The 19,805-nt window shown below is 38.7% G+C and overlaps 2 protein-coding genes across 2 annotated transcripts; both read right to left on the bottom strand.

The window, feature by feature from the left end:
* Nucleotides 1–1,786: 1,786 nt before the first annotated feature.
* Nucleotides 1,787–10,661, bottom strand: atxn7l2b (ataxin 7-like 2b). Its single transcript, XM_074645027.1, has 10 exons — nucleotides 10,506–10,661; nucleotides 8,736–8,801; nucleotides 8,331–8,643; nucleotides 7,673–7,917; nucleotides 7,336–7,418; nucleotides 6,933–7,141; nucleotides 6,002–6,182; nucleotides 5,641–5,762; nucleotides 3,241–3,900; nucleotides 1,787–2,106 (listed from the first exon to the last, which is right to left on the bottom strand). Exons 1-10 carry the CDS (start codon nucleotides 10,600–10,602, stop codon nucleotides 2,100–2,102), a joined length of 1,983 nt encoding a protein of 660 aa, XP_074501128.1. The 5' UTR covers nucleotides 10,603–10,661; the 3' UTR covers nucleotides 1,787–2,099.
* A 1,479-nt stretch (nucleotides 10,662–12,140) lies between these two features.
* sypl2b (synaptophysin-like 2b) lies at nucleotides 12,141–18,439 on the bottom strand. The gene is made up of 6 exons (XM_074645065.1): nucleotides 18,227–18,439; nucleotides 18,026–18,103; nucleotides 16,244–16,362; nucleotides 15,931–16,135; nucleotides 14,428–14,619; nucleotides 12,141–13,447 (listed from the first exon to the last, which is right to left on the bottom strand). The coding sequence occupies exons 1-6, from the start codon at nucleotides 18,242–18,244 to the stop codon at nucleotides 13,322–13,324; spliced, it is 738 nt and encodes a 245-aa protein (XP_074501166.1). The 5' UTR covers nucleotides 18,245–18,439; the 3' UTR covers nucleotides 12,141–13,321.
* Between the last annotated feature and the right edge of the window lie 1,366 nt (nucleotides 18,440–19,805).

Below are 19,805 nucleotides of genomic sequence, written 5' to 3'. Positions count from 1 at the left end.
CATTGTTGTTGATTTTATTTATTATTATCTAAGTTTTACTTGATCATATTTCATTATTTTAACAAAACTACTCCATTTGGAGTCAAAATTATACAATTTAGTTGATTTTTAATTGATTTTATACTGTGCACAGTGGTAGAATGTGATGATGCACAGGGTAAATGTCATGGCCAAAGGCTCCATTGTGTGCACATAGCCTCCTGTAGGGGATATCAGTAGCATTTTAGAGCCAGATTCCCTTTCAAGAGTTAGAAAACCCATTTGGCGCACTAAGTATCCAAGTGTGCCAAATGGAGAGTTTGCCTGGTCCTATCCTCACTAAAACCTTTGTAGAATCTATGTGCTTTGTGTTATTTATATCTGCTTTGGCACAGTTGTAGTGAAGGAGTTGCTGAATGAATTCAGTGGCATCTCTGTGCATGGCATCATTGCTATAATGGTGTTATCCACTGTCTAATCTAGAAAACATTTTAGGCAAGGATAAAAATGTTAATTCTTCCTTTGGTTAATCACCATTTACTCAGGCATAGTAACAGTCAAAATGTTACCGACACTGGGGGTGAATTCTCTGAGGTCTTACCTATCCACAGAGACCAAGATTATGCATATAGACCTGGTAGTTGTAGAGCTATTCTTGAATTATTTTGTCTGTCTAGGCAAACCACACCTTCCAGCACCCTAGGGCTTGAGAGGCTAAGTAGGTTTATAATACATACAGTGTGTGCTTATATAACTTGGTGGAAATGGCTAAAGGTTCATCATGCTGCTTTTTCTGAGGATCAACACTGATGTCTGGATACCATCTAGTGGTGAAACTCTGTGGTGCACTACTGTATGTAAACATGATATTTACTGGCCAAATCGAAACCATCAATAATCAAAAGAGGAGTTAACAAATTTAAACAAATTATTTTCCCTGTTTTATATATCTGTACGAATAGTAGACAATTAAAAATTAGGGTCAGGTTTTTCAAAATGTCCATGAAACTACTGTTGATGTAAGAATCTAAACTAGAAACAGAAGCATAATATTACTGGTTCCCAACCTTTTTCCCTGAAGGGACCTCTTTTTCTATCATTGAGTAAACCAAGTTAATTTCATATTATATTCAATGCATAACAATAACAGTACAGAACAACTTATAAACTGTACAATTATCCCAAATAGAGAATGCATAACTGCAGGAAGTTTGCGTGATTTAGATGAATTTTGAACAGATTTCCTGTGAATATTTCATCAGAGATGAGTTTTCCTGTTATTTTTGGGAACTTTGAATACAATTCTCTGTCTGTATTATGTATTTTTTCTGTATTTTTAACAATCATACATATTTAACAGACTTCTTTTTTGACAGATTCAGTGTTTTTTTCTCCCTGACACTTATCCATTGTCCTATCAGCTCTTTGGTTGTTTTAACTGTGTACTTTTCTAATGCAGGACGAGGCTGTTTAGCAGAGAGGGAAGGCTCTGGGAATATAACTTGTGTTCAGGTCTTCACCGTTATCGCCCTTATGGCTTCCCCGTGCTGATTAGACTGTTGTCAGGCTATAATTCCCATAGATGTGGGCCAATAGGGGCCTACTACACCCACTAGTAGGTTTTATCATCTATTCGTATGGTAGATCACCGAAAGAAGGTCTAAAAAGAACATGACAGCGACCTCTAGTAGTAATTATGACAGGAGCAGAAGCGGAAGTCAGGCGCTGTAGTAACAAATTTGATTGATTGATTTAATGCTCCATTAGTACAGAACCACAGTAAAATAACAGAGGACAAGGTACTATACAGATTCAAGAATGTTTTTATTGTTTTGCCATGAAATGACGTTTCACTTTAGCAGCATGATGAGTAGATTGAGGTATTTTTTACGTTCTTACAACAGGTAACAAACTGAGACATTTAGACACGTAGAAAAATAGACAGTTTTTCAAAAATACACACGTACGGTAACATGCAGACAGATATTTATTCCTGATGTCTGTGCATAAAAATGTGAAGACAGACATAAACATACAGACATACACATCACATACATTCACACACTCATACTATGCAGGCAACAGCTGCAGGCCTCTTCTCCTTTTTAAGGCTGGCCTCCTTATTGGCTGTGAAGATAAGACGTAAACAACAAATGTCACCTAAAAATGCAGTCATTGTTGTTAAAACATTCATGTCAATTTAGGCTTAAAGGTTTAGATCCACATCAAAAAATTGATGATGTGCGACCTAAAATATTCCATGTCTACTATAGCAAGTCGTTTTAACGTTTAATAGCTAGACAGGATATTCATTACAGATATCCGCAATGTGAATTATCACTAGTCGAAATTCCAGTTTCAGATATCTACAATTTAATCTAACATTAAATTATGACTAGTCAGAATGACGTTGTAGATATCTCCAACTGGAGTTACGGATAGTCAAAATGTAATTACTGATATCTAGAATTAGAGTTTAGGTGAAATGAAGTTGCAGATATCTGTAATTACATCAGAAGGGGGCGGGAGGGGACGGGAGGCGGAAGCTATTCAAACATACTATGGCGCTACTCTGCAGCCATATGGGTTTATAAAGTGTGTCTGGAGACAATAAATCTACAATACACTGTAAATTTCTACAACTCTCCAGTGAACAAAGCTCTCGTTGGCCACAGATTCCTCGATGATGAGCTCTTTTTCTATTTCATGTCATTTTCTAACTATCTGATCCACAGCGGTCCCTGAACCACTCATCTCAAAGCCCGCTGCACATAGAGACCGATGTTATGCGTCCAGCACGGAGGACGGCTGATTAAAATGAGCTTGTAGCTTGTTGTCTACCTCACTACGGTTAGAAAAGGGCGTCGTTTGTGTTTTAACAACTTATGAGTTATTGATCTGGTAAGTTTAAATCTGTGAATATCTTTCCAACTTTACCGAACTCTCCGAGTTAGCAAAAGCTTCTGCTTCAGATGCTTCGTTGGGCCGATATCCAATGAGAAGCCTTGATGAGCAACGTCATGACAACAACTCTGACTAGTCATAATGACATTTGAGATATCTGTAACTGTTATTTAGGAAAGTCAGAACTGAATCACAGATATCTCTAATTGTCGTTTTGACTAGTCAGAATGACATTATAGATATCTGGAATATGAATTCTGACTAGTCTAAATGTAATTGTGGAGATCTCTAATGTTAATTCCGGATAATCAAGCTCATCTATTAAATGTTAAAATGGCTCGCCGTATGTCTACTCACTCTTTAGGAGTCGGATCTTTTCTCCAGGCCCAAAGCATGCCCGATATTCTCTCTCCTCTCCGGGAAGGGGATGACAAGCGTTGACACTTTGCTAGCGCGGTGCTAAGGGGCGGTGACTCATTGCTGCCTTTGCGCTTTTGGTCGAGACCCCTGTGGTCGTAGCCCACCACCTTCTGCTGAATCCCTGGCGGCCTCCTCCTTCTGCTGCTGCTGCGGGGGGGGCAGTGGGGAGGAGGGCATGGCTTCTTTCCGTGTGAGAAGGAACCATTTACTGGTCCTTGAGAGGAGGGGACGTGTGGCTGGCCCTTCTCATTGAGGGGGGGGTCCCTGATGTATTTGGAGGATTTGTCCTCACCGCTGTGTGACACCTTGGCAGCTTTCTGCACTGCGCCTGCATCTTGCATAAGCTTGTCCTCGCTCAGCCGAGCGGGGTTGCGCCGTCGGCCAAGCCCGAGTCTCGCAGACGTGGCAGAAGAAGGCGGTTTGATACCGTGAGAGTTGAGCTGACTGGTTTTGGTTTCCAGTTGTCCCAGCGAGGTAGACTCTAGGCTGAGGGAGACAGTGGATTTGGGGGGTCTGGCCCCGGTCCTGACAGGTGATCCTACAGTTGGAGGTGTGACATGACATGACCTGAGACCTGATGATACTTGAGGCATTTTCCTGTAAGTTAAAAGGAAAAACATGAAGCTTATTAAGATTTATGTAAATATAAAAAAAAGCAAAACATCCGAGCACAAGATCCAAGTCAGATAAAGTCAGCTATAGCTCAGCGCTTTGGGGCAATGCAGCCCAGAATAAGGCAGCTAGAATGGTCTTGTGGTGCGCATATGACACCCCAGTGACTGAATTACATAGTACTCCAGGGCAGTTGACTGTGAATGACACCATTGACATAAGCCTCTTATGTTTATGTTATAACGTACATCACACAACGAAACCAAGAGCTATTTAGGAGCGATTCCGTTTGGTGAGAGACATTCTGTCAATACGAGAACAAGGTTTAATGTTGTCTTTGTGATTTAAAGTAGCCCTGTGCACAAGACAAATTTCCCCTCAGGGACAATAAAATCTGTCAATCCAACAACCACAGGCTCGAATTATGTCTCGCTAAAGCCGAAATTGGAGCTCAGTAAAAAGCATTAACTTATTGGGCTTGTCAAAGGTGGAATAAACTCCCTGAAACCACCGGAAATAGTTTTAAAAAATATCTTAAAGGGGACATATCATGGAACACTCACTTTTTCAGTGCTTGTTCTCATATATTTGTGTATCTGGAGTACCTACCAACCCACAAACTGTGAAATAAGACGACACAGTCAGTTTTTTGTGGGCTGCCGAGATCAGAAAACGTGATTCAACAAGCCATTCAGATTTGGCTCCCCTTCCTATGTCACATTAGAATATATAGAAAATACAAGTACGAACCTGGAAATGAGCACGATGATATGTCCCCTTTAAGTTAATGTATGTGAGACAATAGAAATATGTATTTAATGATGATATAGTTCATTGTATTTAAGGTGGGTTTGCTGGTGTATACGGGGCATCAATTTTTATGTTTTTTTGTTATTTTTTTAAATGTTTTTTGCATTTTCACCTTTATTTGACAGAAAAATGTAGAAATGAGAGAAAGAGAGAGAAAGAAAGAGAGAGAGAGAGAGAGAGAGAGAGAGAGAGAGAGAGAGAGACAGAGAGACAGAGATATATGACATGCAACAAAGGTCCCAACGCTGGAATCAAACCCGAGATGTTGTTTGTGTGCTGTGCAACGTGTGCGGCTAATTGTGCGTTTTAAGTGTTTTACATGTATAAATATGATTTGTTTCTGTTTGTATCTATAAAGTGAAGTTTTTTTTATGTTTGAGGATCTTGGAGGAATAGCCCAGTTGGGCTAAAAGAGATCCTAATAAAATAATCAAAATATTTTCACTTACCCTGACGTGGTTCTGGTGAATCAGCTGCAGTCTCATTTCGTTATGAAACAAATTATCCAGCGGCTGATCTTCCTAAATGTAAGCTAACATCCCTGTGACTGAGTCTGCACAACAGCCTGCTCAAAATCTGACTCTATTAATACACTCGAAGCAGGCAAATACTCTTGAGTATTTCTTCTTTCTTGATGTCGTGAAGACCAAGCAAAATGGCAAAGCAATCCATCATTTTCATCGTCTTCAGATGTTTAATTTCTGGGATACTTTTACCATTTTTTTATAAGAGCATCAGGTCAACATCTGTCCTTTTCTCATCAGATAATTAAAAACTATTTAAATGTCAATGCACTATGCTTTGTTTATACTGGATCCTGGCTGAGTGTCTCCCGACCCACTTAGCAACTCTTTTCCTCACCTCGTCGTGCTCCAAAAGGGGCACATTTCTATAGTGTAGAGTAGTGAAACTTACTTCCACAAGTGTGTGCTGACATGGCGCTCCAGCATGGCGCTGAGGGCAAACCGCAGGTGGTGCAAACGCCGGTTGAAGGTGAAGATGCTGCAGCCCAACGTGCGGCATCCAAAAGTGCATAGCTGCAGAACAGAAACACTTTTATAAATACAGACACACTCGCGTGTCCTTTTTGAGAGGTGAGTTTAAGAATAATTCATAGTCAAATCCACTGAACCCGCTCTTTCCTTTTTTAATTGAGAAAAAGAAACTAAATTAGCTTTACACTCTCTAAATTCATACATCACAACTGATTAAAATATATTTTTTTCCCTCTATATACAAATCTACTTTTGCACTGTACTACAATTTCTGCACTCACCCCGAGAGGTTTGGGGTGCCAGGGTGTGGCAGGCAGGTCTGTGGCTTCCTCCTGCTCATCGTCTTCACTCTCCTCGCCTGACAGCCGGCTCTCGTTGAAGGGATGTTGAGGATTTGCCTCCACTTCCACAGCGCTGCTGCCTTCCTCCTCTGGAAGGCTTTCTGATGGTTCACCGGACTTGCTGTGAAGGCAAGGGAATATAAAAAAATGAGAGCGATACATTAGTATTGCAGTATTTTCCAAATTGTTTATTTTGTATGCTTGTTATGTTTGCCACTTTCACTATGTGGTGTGTCAACAAAATAAAAAACTTTGTAATAAAGGTATAATTAGAGATTGGTTGAAATCAGGGTCTGAAATTAACTTTTTTCACTTCCTGCCACTGTGGCAGACAAGTATTTTTTTTTGTCTGCCACTCAGAAATTGTATCTGTAATAACATTTTAGATCTGATGTCATTCAATCTTCGATATATTTTACACAAAAAACATTATAGGCATGGTAAATTACAGTGTTCGCATTACACTGTAGCTTCTGGGGCAGCCCTATTTTTCAGGGGTGGGAGGGTACTGTACACATTACTGTACTGTACTGTACTTTGTTATTGTCATCTATAGTGGTTATTTGCATAAAAACACACAATTCAAATGATTATGATTATTTAAATATTTGCTTTGATTTAAAAAATCTTTGCATCAGTAGTTTTAATTATGGATTATAAGCTGCTTAGGGCTAGTGTTAGTGTTAGGAAGTTAAACAGGTCATAATTCCCTCTCTAATATAGATTTTTTATTGCTGTGAAAACATCTCCTTCAAACAACTGGACTTCACCTAAAGCAACAACATGTAATGTTTACTCAAGAGGTATTTTGGTGAATCTAATTAACTTAACTTTTAATGTGCAAAAAAAAAAAAAAAAACGCATTTCATACCTGAGAATGTTACAGGAGCTGTTGAAGGTTTTACTGCTCTGAGTTGTTATTTTCTCTTCAAAAGCTTCCAGATGTTGCTCATTGTCTTTTGATTTGACAAGAAGCTGCTCCGTGTCTCGACCTGCGGAGGCTGTTTTCTGCTCCTCTGCCAGCTGATCAAAGGTCTTAGTCCTTCCCGATGATTTCTGCTGCTGGTGGATGGAATCAGTCTGTGTGGAGGAAATAAAGAGGCATTACATCCCATCCCAAACAAACGATAATCAGATAAAATACTCTTCTACGTATCTACTGTATCAAATAACAAATACAACCTCTACGACAAAAGACTCATATCTCTGTTAATACTCAACAACAATAAAGATATACTGGTAACAATATTGGACAAAAGGCACTGAGAGTTTACATTGCATATAAGCTCCCGGCTGCACAGCTTCTTCCTCTCTGGATCCAGAACTACGCACTGTTTGTTCGGGTCACATTCTTTCTCTATGGGAAAGAAAGCAAACACATTAGTCAGTGAGCTACAGCCGGACACAAACAGTCAACATGATCCATGCTGGTGGAGAGATCACAGACCACCATATGGACATTTTTCAAAAAACAAAACATAGGCAACTATTATGCATTAGGGCTGGGACAATACACCTATCTCCCGATTCAATACTATCCGGTACTTGGGTGCCGATTCAAAATGTAATGGGATTTTTAAGTTTTGGGATGGGATTTAACAGCCGACTTACTGTTGATGTTTTTGTAAATCCGGCTGTAGGTTCTCGTCCCTCGCAGAGGACTGTGAGACTCACTGGACTGGCCAGCTGTGGACTTCTCCACTGAGGGTCTCTCTGACGGAGAAGCGGAGGAGGAAGAGTGGCCGGGGGGCAGCGGTCCTGAGTGCCACGGAGGGACCCTGGGGCGAGGCGTGGAGGAGGAGGAGTGGTGTGGAAGGGGAGCGTTCTCCTGAGGGAACTTCTCCACGGGAGGAAAACTGCAGAGATAGTTAGAGAAGTAAACGTCAAAAATAACTTATACAATTCAGGCTTGAAATTTAGATACAATAAGTGACCAAATTCAGGTTTATGCAAGTTCCAAATAATATCAAAACTAAGACAGTTTCTAACTGGAATCAGATAGCAAAGCGTTTTGTATGTTAGGAGTAATTCTTTGTGTACATGGTTTCTTTGATGCTCTTCCAGCTGGGTCAGTAGGGTTGCACAATTAATCGAAGGTTATTGAAATCGCAATATGGCCTACTGAAATTTTGCAGGATGAAGAGGAAATTGCAATACTTGTTAAAGACAAAATGTGAGTCAAAATACTATTTTAAACTAAATATTGTGATGCTGCAGAGATGTCCTGGCCTACATCACTTTTCCTTAAGTAAACAATCTTAAACAATACCTCACTGCCTCCTTCTGGGCCTTGCTAGGCCTGTGCTGGTGTACCGGTGATGCTGAGGAGGGGGCACTGGCTTCCTGACATCTGGCATTTTTCTGCCTCTCTCTAGAGGAGGAATGATTTGAAGTTTGGCGAGAAGGGCGAGGTCGCTGCTGTGGAGCCAAAGTAGAAGACTGTCCACATATCTTAGTGAGAGGACCGTGCCGCCTCTCACAGTGCTTCTCAAAGGCTTGAGGTTTCACCACCTGGCCACAGTGGCCGCACACCACCAGGCAGATCTCGTCGTGTGCTGGGCAGTGGCCAAATGTGTGCATATCTGTAGAGGTAGAGTACAACAATAGTGTTAAAAAAAGTGCATGAGATGTGATGCTGAATGCAATCTCAGAGTGATTGAGTTTCATGGTTCACCTTCTTTCCTGAGGGTCATGGTGTCAGAGCAGTTCCTCCCATTCTTGCTGCCCTCTTCAACATTATCTTCATGAAAGGCAAAAAAAGGTCAGCATCAAATATTAGGAGTGGATATTCCTGAAGCATCTTCCAAGAAACAGGTTTACGAATAACGAGTAAAACAAAACACCGAAAGCTGTCACCACAGAGAGCCAGCAACACATGAGGTCACCATTTCTGATGACTATCGTCAGAAAATGGGATAAATGAGGCAAATATGTGACAGAAAACACACAAAACTTGGTCCTGGAACAATCTGCAAGCCAAGTTTAAACCTGAGACCCCTAAATGAATTTAAACATATAATAAAGTAAGTGGTTTCTGCTAGCTGCAGTTCAATTAAAAAACAAACACTTGAACACACAAAATGCTGCCTTATTAATGCACTGTATGATGTATTTTGTCGTACCTATTGTTGCTGTCGTGATTCAATGTTGTCTTTATGTGTTGGATGCTGCTATTTGACCCTGTCTTAGCTAGGTCTCACTTGTAAAAGAGGTTTTAATCTCAATGTGACTTCCTAGTTAAATAAAGGTTATGTATATATATTACTTAAAGGTCCCATATTGTAAAAAGTGAGGTTTTCTTGTCTTTTATATTATAAAGCAGGTTTAAGTGCTTTGTAAATACTGTTTAACTATCAAAACGCTCAATATACAGAGAAATATACACAGCTCGTATTCAGAAATTGTGCGTTTCAAACAAGCCGTTAGGATTTCTGTCCATTTGTGATGTCACAAATATACAACATTTAGACCATTACACGGTTTTAAACGTAAACATTCTAAATGTGTCCCAGTTTGTTTCCTGTTGCAGTGTATGTGAATGACATCAGCTGACAGGAAGTAAACATGGACCCAAACTGTTGCCTAGCAACGCAATTCCGTTGCAATTCCACTGAAATGCACTAAAACGGAGCGTTTCAGATGGAGGGTAAATACAGGTATATTCAGACAGACAATATGAGGAAAATAAATGTTTTTTTTTAACATTACAGCATGTAAACATGTTCTAGTAGAAACACAAAATACAAGTATGAACCTGAAAATGAGCACGATATGGGACCTTTAATTGTTTAAAAAAAAAACATAAATGTATTTTAATGTTTTTGATTTAAAGATATATTCATAAAACTGTAAAAGAAAAGTAAAAGATAGGTCACATTATCTGATGTTAGGTGATCTTCTATCTCTGCGGTCAGATTTCAGTGTAACACCGGAACAGCTCGGTCACATCAGCTCGTGTTGTTCCAGATTTTGAGGATGTTTGACCAGATTTTACTCACAAATCTAAAAGTTATCCAGATAAAACTCTTAAAACCTCTCTGTTATAATACACCCCCTGTTTAATATAACTCCTTTGTTGTGTGTCCCAGTCGCCTGGTGAATGTTTCTGTTAGTAAACAGGTCCTCCTTCATGTTGTTGTTGTTTAGGGACATTAGCTGGGAGGCTAACAGGCTAACAGAGCATCTACCTGTCCACAGGTGAACTAGTTCTCTCTGTCTGCAGCTGCTGTGACATCACTACATTACAAAACAATTAACACACATTTATTGTAATGAGTTTGTGTTGCTTGTTTCCAGTGAACCCTCCTAGTGAACTCTTCTGCGCTAGGACCCAGCGGGTCTATTGTCTGGGTCTCTGTGTGTCGGTTAGAACTAATAAAGAACCGGAACCGGTACCGGGACCCGGAGGAGAGACCAGGTACCGGGGCCAGGGAGCAGGACTCACCGTCAGAGGATGAAACATCCAGCCGGTCGACCCAGCTGCTCCAGTTTAATCCCACAAAATCGTCGAGATTAAGATTCCGCCGATCCAGAGCGGCCATTGCTGCTCTCTGCGCGCTCACGAACTGATTCCGTCAGTTCACGCGCAGCCGCGTCACTGAAAGCTCGCGGCCGTGACGGTGTGGTCCTGTAAATAAATATAACAATAATAATAACGATTTAAAGTCATCCTTTATTACCACGGAGTATTAGGACCATAGTGAGGAAAAAAATAAATCTGAGATCTCGAGAATAAAGTCATAATATTATGAGAATCAAATCATAAATTTGAGAATAAAGTCACAGGTTTACGATAAAAAAGTATTAATTTTGGAATAAAGTCATAATATTACGAGAATAAAGACATCAATTTACGAGAATAATGTCATATTATGAGAATAAAGTCGTAATATTATGAGAATAAAGTCATTATATGAGAATAATTTCATAATATGAGAATAATGTCATAATATTACGAGAATAGTCATAAATTTAAGAGAAAAAAGTAATATGAGAATAATTTCATAATATTACGAGAATAAAGTCATAATTTTATTCTCATTTTATTATGAGAATAACGTCATATTACGAGAAAAAAGTCTTAATATTATGAGAGTAAAAGTCAACTTTACGAGAAAGAAGTCTGAATATTACAAGAATAAAGTCATAAGTTTAAGAGAAAAAAGTCGGAATATTATGAGAATAAAGTCATATGAGAATAATTTCATAATATTACGAGAATAAAGTCATAATTTTATTCTCATTTTATTATGAGAATAAAGTCATATTATTCTCATTTTATTATGAGAATAAAGTCATATTACAAGAAAAAAGTCTTAATATTATGAGAATAATGTAATAATATTACGAGAATAGTTATATTACGAGAATAAAGTCATTACATTATGAGAATAAAGTCATATTACGAGAGTAATGTCATAATATTACGAGAATAAAGTCATAATATTACGAGGATAAAGTCATATTACGAGAAAAAAGTCGTAATATAAAATATAAAATAAAATAATAAATAAATAAATCAATAACACTGGATGTATGTAATCATATTTGCTACAATCTCGCCTACTGCTGCTTTAATTAATTAGTCAATTAAATGTAAAAAGATCAGTGAAAAAAAAATACCCATCACAATTTCACAAAGCTCAAGGTGATGTTATCAAATTGCTTATTTTGTCTGACCAACCCAGAAGTATTATCAGTGATGGATCAAGCCCTGATACTTTCACATCTGACTCACCGACAGACCGATCACTTGACTGGACTGATGAGGGTCAGGAGGTTCATTTGAAGGCTTGTGTGTGTGTGTGTGTGCGTGTGTGTGTCAGCTGATCATTATGCCTGATAGACGCAGCATGTCTGCCACCTAGTGAGTGTCAAACTGTACGGCATGCCACCTTCTTTGCTGAATCGGCACAAATTAATTAAACTCAGGTTTCAGCTCTTCAACGCTTGAGAAACAGGAATTGGGCATGTCTGATTACCGTCTACTTCTGTGTGTGAGAGGTGTACGATCTTATTCACTTGTCAGATAAAAACATTAGTATGAAACAAACAGGTGTAAAATCAGACACATAACAAATCCAGTTCTTTCTTTTTAATGATGCCACAGCGTTTCATGTCGACGCAGTATCTTCCTGGACTGTAACAGGAATTCCAGTCTCATATATGTGACACTTTAATCAACACGGTGGTCGGTCAAGCTAGAAACTGTGAATCAAGCAAGGCGATATCAAAGTAGGAAATCATAATGATGGCAGTAAGAGCTCGTCTTATAACAAGGTGGAGGTAGAAGCCAGGCAAAAGCAAGAAAAATAATAATTAGTAACAGGTTAGAGATCAGTCAGTTGCTACTAACCACTAGCTAAGGTTATAAAATGTTTAGATCATTAGCTTTAAAGTACCTTGCTGGGGTTTGTTTTTCATTATTTAAACATTATAAACATTCAGGGAAAAGATCGAAAATTCTGCGTTATAAGTGTAACAGTTTTACATGTAAAATTCATAAAGATGCTCTAAATGGATACATCAACTACATTCAACATAATATTCAGCTGAATTTAAACTTCAATAGCGAGAAAATGAGGCGCAACATAACACAAAAAAAAGATGCAATAAAATTGCTTTCATCCATTACAAATAATCTCATAATGGCAACTGGATTCATGTTCCAATGAACTACTATTCAACATTAATTCGTTGTAACTACATATTTTTATGCATATTGCATGTTTTAGGATTAGACTGAAATTTTAATCATAAATGCATTTCAAGTATTTAATATTAGCTATTTTGTATTTCATACACTCAACAGCCCTGAGTTTTGTTGTTTTGTTGTTGTTTTTTTAAGAAAATGCTGATGGTAGAAATGAGTTATGGTACAGAAATACAGTTGACAAAGTGATGCTTCATTCTGATTTATCACCAACAAGGCTGCACAGTCCACATCTGAAGTACCATTTGAGATAAGGGACACTTTGTTTTGGATACCTGGGTTTGAATATGTTAAAACATGCAAACTGAGTACCGATGAGAACAACATTTTTGACTGCTACAATTTCCTGTATTGATTTGACTGTGAACAAGCTTTAGTTCCTATCCTAAATATAAAAATCAATACTTGGCAAAAAAAAAAGGTGCAGTCAGTTTTGGAAATTTGTAATCTGCTGCATTTTTTCGTAACAATTAGTACCACAATGACTCATTCAATATATATATATATATATATATGTTAGACAGTTTTGAAATGAGGAAGCTGTGCAGTTACGATGGCCCGACTCCCCCCTCCACATCTGCAGGTGGCGGGTTGGCTGATTTGTGGAAAGGGGTTTCCTTGTAAATGAACCAGCAGTTGCCGCTCCACAGGATGAGGTTAAGAAAACCAAAAATCTGCCAAAGAATGAGACATAAGTCAAATATCCCAGGCTGTTTAAAGTTTAAAAGGTACAGTGTGTAGGATTTAGAGACATCTCGTGGTGTGGTTGCAGTTTGCATCCAACTGACTATTAGGGATGCTAATTTAGATTTTTTTTTCTAACCGAAAACCGACCCCTCGTTAGCGGATTATTAACCGTTAAAAATCAACCAACGCACAAACAGGTTAAATCATCATTTATCACTAGCTGCAATGTATGAGCAAAACAGACAACTGAGTCCTCAGTTCACCCGTCCGGGAGAGTTACTGTAGCAGCCACAACGCTGCGTGTATTGTCCCAGTAAGTCTCCACCACGCTATCTAGTTTAGCTGCGAGGTTGTCAGCTGTGTGTCTGCCTGGCGTAACGATAGCGAGTGTCCAACAGACCGTGTGTGTGATTGTGCTACATTCACAGCTGTAGCGTTGCTGGTGGCTTCGTGCTCGCCGTTGTCACAGACCGCGTGTGTGTGTCGGCGGTCAGTGTGAGGTTGTCGGTGGCGATATAGCTGTGAACGTAGCAGTGCAGTGTGTGCAAAGTTTATTTGTCGGTGAATAAATGCTACAACACTCCTCCAAGCCAACTTCCTGTATCCTGCAACTCCGTCTCAGACTCCCTCAAGATGGGCTGTTAAGCTGGACCAGCTATTGTCCTTTAAGTGACAAGCCGCTCCTCTGAGTTTTGCTCTGCTTTTTAGCTATTTTTTAATCTTTCTTTTAACCATTTAACCGATAACATTAATTGGTTAAAATCCTTAATGTCGGTTAAACGGTTAATTATTAACATCACTATGTAGATATGAAAGACTCATTCTAAGCTAACGAAACCACAACGATTCTTAGTTTCAGGTGATTATACACTAAAGAAAACATAGTTTCTGCTAATAGTACACCTCTAAATGTTACACACTGTTCCTTTAAGCAAGTCTGAAAAAGGCTAATTTGCGTACAACTTACCACAGAGGCGTTTAGTCGGCCCATGTGAGGCAGAGTACCTGGAGAGCACGTGTTTTTGGCGTCCTTGCAAACCTCAAGAAGAGTGACAATGGTTGCAGGACTGGTGGCCCACTTCACATCAGACAAGCCTTTAGCCCAGGCAGAGGACGATGCCAACCACATGAAGGCCAAGGCCGCAGTCACCAACAGGTCCTTGGAGAAGAAAAATTATCAGTTCAATACCATTAAAGCCCCCCCCCCCCCTTCAGCCAGTTTTACTTCCTGTTTCTGGTTAACGTTCTTTCTCAAACAGAGAATGGGGGTGTGGTTAATAGTCAGACGTATTTCATCACCATGGCAACCAGATTGCATCGTTTTTCAACCCAATTTAGATGAAATCAGCTCAGATAAAATTTACTGTTTATCAGACCACAAATGAGAGAAGAATTATCTCAACACACCGACTCTCTCTCACTCGCTCTCTTCTTCACCGTCTCCTCCTGGAGAGACCCGTCTGGCTGCTGCTGCACCGAGGAGCCGCACACCGCCCACAGCGCACCGGAGGACGGATAGACATGTTGCCGAGGTCTAACGGGGCTTTCCTCTTGTTTTCTTTCGGGCTGAAAGTTTTGCACTTCCCGTCATTCTGACCTGTTAGAGGCCCGCAAACCTCCGGTATCGGCTGCTTTCCATTAATTTATCTCCAGCAGGAGGAGACGGTAAAGAAGAGAGCGAGTGAGAGAGACAGTCAGGGTGTTGTGTCCATTCTGTCAGTTTTGCACACACAAAAGCCATTGTGCAAAAACACACTAAACAAAAGTGGAGGAAAATAAAAATAAAATGAAAATCCTCAGTTAGCTAATGCAACAAGCTGGGCTAGCTAACTACACCTAACTAGCCAACTAACTAGAAAGACAAACTGACTGCTCAGATGCAAACTAGCACGAGTGCTCCTGCAGCTTGGAGGATGACCTTTGACCTGCAGCTTCTACTATAGTCAGATGTCATATTCGCATTTTAACAACAACTTTCTTTTTTTACTTTGAGCACAAAATTAAGTTATTTGTCAATTTTTTTTGGCAAACTTAGTCAGGAGATGACACAAATAAATATGAAATATCATAGAAATGTCAAAACACACTGGAGGGGGACTTTAAACCGACTCATGTTTATTAGCAGCTTGGGAACCACACCCTTCCCTCTGTTTCATTTACACAGCTCTGTTAAATGCACTCCTCTGACCTCCGGTTGGATTCCAGGATGAAGTGGACTCATTGAAATCCAGCAGCTGACGTCAGATGCAAAAAAAAAAATGTACACACAAAGCAATATAAATACTGCCTGCAAAGATAAAACTACACGATAAAACTGCTCAAGTAAACACATGCAACACAAGCTCTTATAAGTCCACACCGTGTCATCTCAGTCCATTTCTATGCTATTTATACACGGAGAGGAGGACCTGGCTGAGCACAAGCATTCCCCAGAACAACTGCAAAACATGGAGAATCCAGACAAACATACCAGAGTGGGGCCACGATTAGATTCTCTGTAGAAATTCTGGTAGCCCAGGTAGAGGACGAGTGTGGCAGTGGTGTAGAGGAAGGCCAGCACTCCGATGCAGACGTAAAACTGAGCCGAGGATGCGTGATCTCCGGTCAGGTAGTACGTGGTGGTGTCAGTTTGGTTGATTTTGCAGTTAGGAACATTATAAGGATTCTGCATCAACCTGTGTAAACACAGATATGTGTATTGTTAAATATGACAATCCTAAAAGTAAACACACTTTGCAGGAAACTGGTTCCTCACTGTGAAGGAGTGTGTTTGTGCAAAACACCTGAACGGGTAGCTAAAGTCTGCCTTTATTTCATGACTGGCGCTCCCGTGGCACACGACGTTGATGCTGGTTGTGCCGCTGTAACCTCCAGTCGTAGCGAAGGCAAATATGGAGAACACCTGCAGCCGCAGACACAAGATATGAGGAGACACATTAGCATGCGACTGCTGATCAAACTGTCACACACACACTTCCCTTTATTATTATGCAACACGCTTTTGACAGGAAGTCCTCTTAATCACCGGATGCCATCAGCGTGAGTGGTGGTCACAGTTCACAGCACTTAAATTTAAAAGAACAAGGAATCCTTCCACTGGCCGTTGAAGTCGGTAGATTTAAAAACATCCAGGAGGACACAACAGGTTATGCAAAGTTAGGAGATCACATTTCCTTCTGTATTGTCCAAACTATGATGAGTTTCTATTTTAGATGAAATGTCTGTTCAAAATCCAGAAATGTTTTGGTGCTCGGATGATGACAAACGGGGACTATTTAAGGATGGTTTATATATTTTTTTGTATTATTTGTAATTCATACTGCTACTCTGGTTTCTGCCTTTGTCTTTTTCTTTATTTTCTAAATAATGGTGTCTTGTAAGCCTGTTTGGGCTGGGCATATTATTTATGCATGACACAATAATGATAAAATCAATATATATCGATATACTGAGATGAGTTAATTCTCGCGAAGTTCCACAATCCATTCCACAAGTGTAAATTTACCAAAAAAAAGCCTAACTTCTTTGTATTTATGAAAGAATTGGATCTATATTTGTCAACAATTTCTTCCTCACGAAACAAAAAAAACAATGAAAACAATGAATGTATGCAATATCTTTAAAGTTTTTAAGTGAAATTGTCATACTCTCGTGTGTTCTTTTTTTAAAAAATTTATGTTGGTTTTGTTTCATTTCTGTTGTCCTTTTATGTTTGGCATAGCTCTTTGTTTATGTTTTCACTATGCTTCTTCTGTTTGTAAATGATTTTAATGTTTTCTGCTGTTACTATGTATACTGTCATTTTGAAATAAAAATTAAAAATTAAAAAAAAGATATACTGAGATGTTTTATCTGATAGTGGAAGCACACAAAACAATACCAAACTACCTGCTTGTAGTCAAATGTTGTCAACTTTAGCTTTTACTAACCACATAAAGTATTTTTCTATATAACAAGTTGCATAAAAGTGCTGTATTGAACATGCTGACACACATTAGCTGTCAGTTTGTGCCACATAGCTTGTGATTTACAGACATGTAGCTGATCTAGATACTGATATAGCTCTGCAGCCCCTGAACTAGCCTTTGCACTATCCCCTTTGCTGCTGTACACTACAAATGTCCCCACTGCAAGACTAATAAAGGAATATCTGATCTTATCTTATCTTGACCTGCTTGTAATAGCTAATGGCTGAAAATGTAGTCAACCTTAGCTTTTACTAACCAAATAAAGTATTTTTCTATATAACAAGTTGCATAAAAGTGCTGTATTGAACATGCACACACACGTTAGCTGTCAGTTTGTGCAACATATCTTGTGTTTTACAGACATGTAGCTGATCTAGATCCTGATATAGCTGGACAGCCTGATTAGAAACGGTGTTGCAGCTCAAAGGATGAGAGTCAGAGCTCCTCCAGGCTGCTCTGGGTCACAAGACAACACGACATAATCAATTCTGTCAGCTATTTGTGCGACCAGAGATGGACAGCTCTTCATCTGGCTGCAGGCTGTGAGACACTCCCGCCATTGGGCCATATGGTAACAACATGATTAAACTTTCTAACCCATTCCAGCAGACGGATGAAGGCCAGAGGTTCTTTCAGAGGTCCGAAATCCAGACTGAATCCAGAAGTCAGAACTTTCTGGAAAGAAATAAACACACATTGTGACACAGCTGAAGACAGATAGGTGTGTTCGGTATTTATAAAAAAAATAAAAATAGATTGCGCCATTAACGGTTTTAACGGTTGATTGAGAGCTGTTACCTGGGCGACGGATTCCATCGTGTGATCAGAGATGAAGAACTGTTGGTTTAATCGATGATGTGTCTCTTTTCCTGGATGTTTAGCAGCTCTCTTTCTGTCTTTCTCTCTCTCTCTCTCTCTCTCTCTCTCTCGGTGATCTTCAGGCTTGTCAAACTTTTTCTCCAACTTCAGCGAATCTTAGTAGATAACATGTGGTCAGTGACGTCATTACGTCGACCAGGAGCCAAACCCCCCGGAAGAGAAGAGCGCTGCTCGGTGAGGACAGGTTCATAGTGGCCAAATGGTGTTACTACAACTATTTATTTTGAAGTAAATAACCCTAACCCTTTTTTTCAAACATTTTTCTAAAGATTTTCTGAAATTTTTTTGCAGTTTCTGGGCTTTTTTCACTCGTTTGTCAGACATTTTTCTGACATTGGTTGAAATTATTATGAATATTTTTGGACATTTTCTTGACTTTTTTTCTGATTTTTTTCAAATATTTTTCTGACTTTTTTTCAAACATTTTTCTGATTTTTTTTCAAATATTTTTCTGACTTTTATTTAAACATTTTTCTGATTTTTTTTTCAAAGCAATTTCTGAAATGTTTTTAAACATTTTTCTGAAAGTTTTTCAAACATTTTTCTGAAAGTTTTTCAGACATTTTTCAGAATTTTTTTCAAATATTTTTCAGGGTTTTTTTCAAACATTTTTCAGATTTTTTTTCAAAAATTTTCTGATTTTCTTTCAAACATTTTTCTGAAATTTTTTCAAACATTTTTCTGAAATTTTTCAAACATTTATTTGAAATTTTTCAAACATTTTTTTTAAATTTTTTTGCAGTTTCTGGGCTTTTTTCAGACGTTTGCCAGACATTTTTCGGACATTTTTCGAACATTTGTTGAAATTCTTATGAACATTTTTGGACACTTTCTTGACTTTTTTTCAAACATTTTTCTGACTTTTTTTCAAACATTTTCTGATTTATTTTTCAAAAATTCAGATTTTTTTTCAAAATTTTTCTGAAATTTTTTCAAACATTTTCCTGAAATTTTTTTGAAATTTGTTTGCAGTTTCTGGGCTTTTTTCAGACGTTTGTCAGACATTTTTCGAACATTGGTTGAAATTCTTATGAACATTTTTGGACACTTTCTGACCCTTTTTCAAACATTATTCTGAAATTTCTGGGCTTTTTTCAGGCGTTTGTCAGACATTTTTCGGACATTGGTTGAAATTATTATGAACATTTTGGATGTGGATTATGGATATTTTGGATAAATACCCTGCCTTCGCCCAATGTCGGCTGGGATCGGCTCCAGCCCCCCCGCGACCCCTAACGGGATAAGCGGTTGCAGATGGATGGATGGATGGATGGATAAATTCTGACTTTTTTTCAAACATTTGTCTGAAATTTTTTCAAATGTTTGATTTTTTTCAAACATTTTTCCGAATTTTTTTAAAACATTTTTCTGATTTTTTTCAAACATTTTTTTTCCAAAAATGTTCAGATTTTTTTTCAAAGATTTTCTGAAATGTTTTCAAAAAAAGTCCTAAAATATTTCAAACATTTTTCTGAATTTTTTTCAAATTTTTTTTCAA

This window comes from Sebastes fasciatus, chromosome 8, assembly GCF_043250625.1.
Source record: "Sebastes fasciatus isolate fSebFas1 chromosome 8, fSebFas1.pri, whole genome shotgun sequence".
NCBI lineage: Eukaryota > Metazoa > Chordata > Actinopteri > Perciformes > Sebastidae > Sebastes > Sebastes fasciatus.
The sequence above is the reverse complement of the archived record's forward strand: the minus strand, read 5'-3'. Positions and strand labels throughout refer to the sequence as shown.

Coding starts and splice junctions, on each gene's coding strand:
- atxn7l2b (XM_074645027.1), bottom strand. CDS start 10,602: ATGGCCGCTCTGGATCGGCGGAATCTTAATCTCGACGATTTTGTGGGA. Junction 7,142..7,335: donor GCCGGGAGCTTATATGCAAT/GTAAACTCTCAG, acceptor TCCTCCACACAG/ACTGATTCCATCCACCAGCA. Junction 5,763..6,001: donor GGCACCCCAAACCTCTCGGG/GTGAGTGCAGAA, acceptor TCTGTTCTGCAG/CTATGCACTTTTGGATGCCG.
- sypl2b (XM_074645065.1), bottom strand. Junction 14,620..15,930: donor CTAATCGTGGCCCCACTCTG/GTATGTTTGTCT, acceptor TTCTTCTCCAAG/GACCTGTTGGTGACTGCGGC. Junction 13,448..14,427: donor GCCGACTAAACGCCTCTGTG/GTAAGTTGTACG, acceptor ATTCTTTGGCAG/ATTTTTGGTTTTCTTAACCT.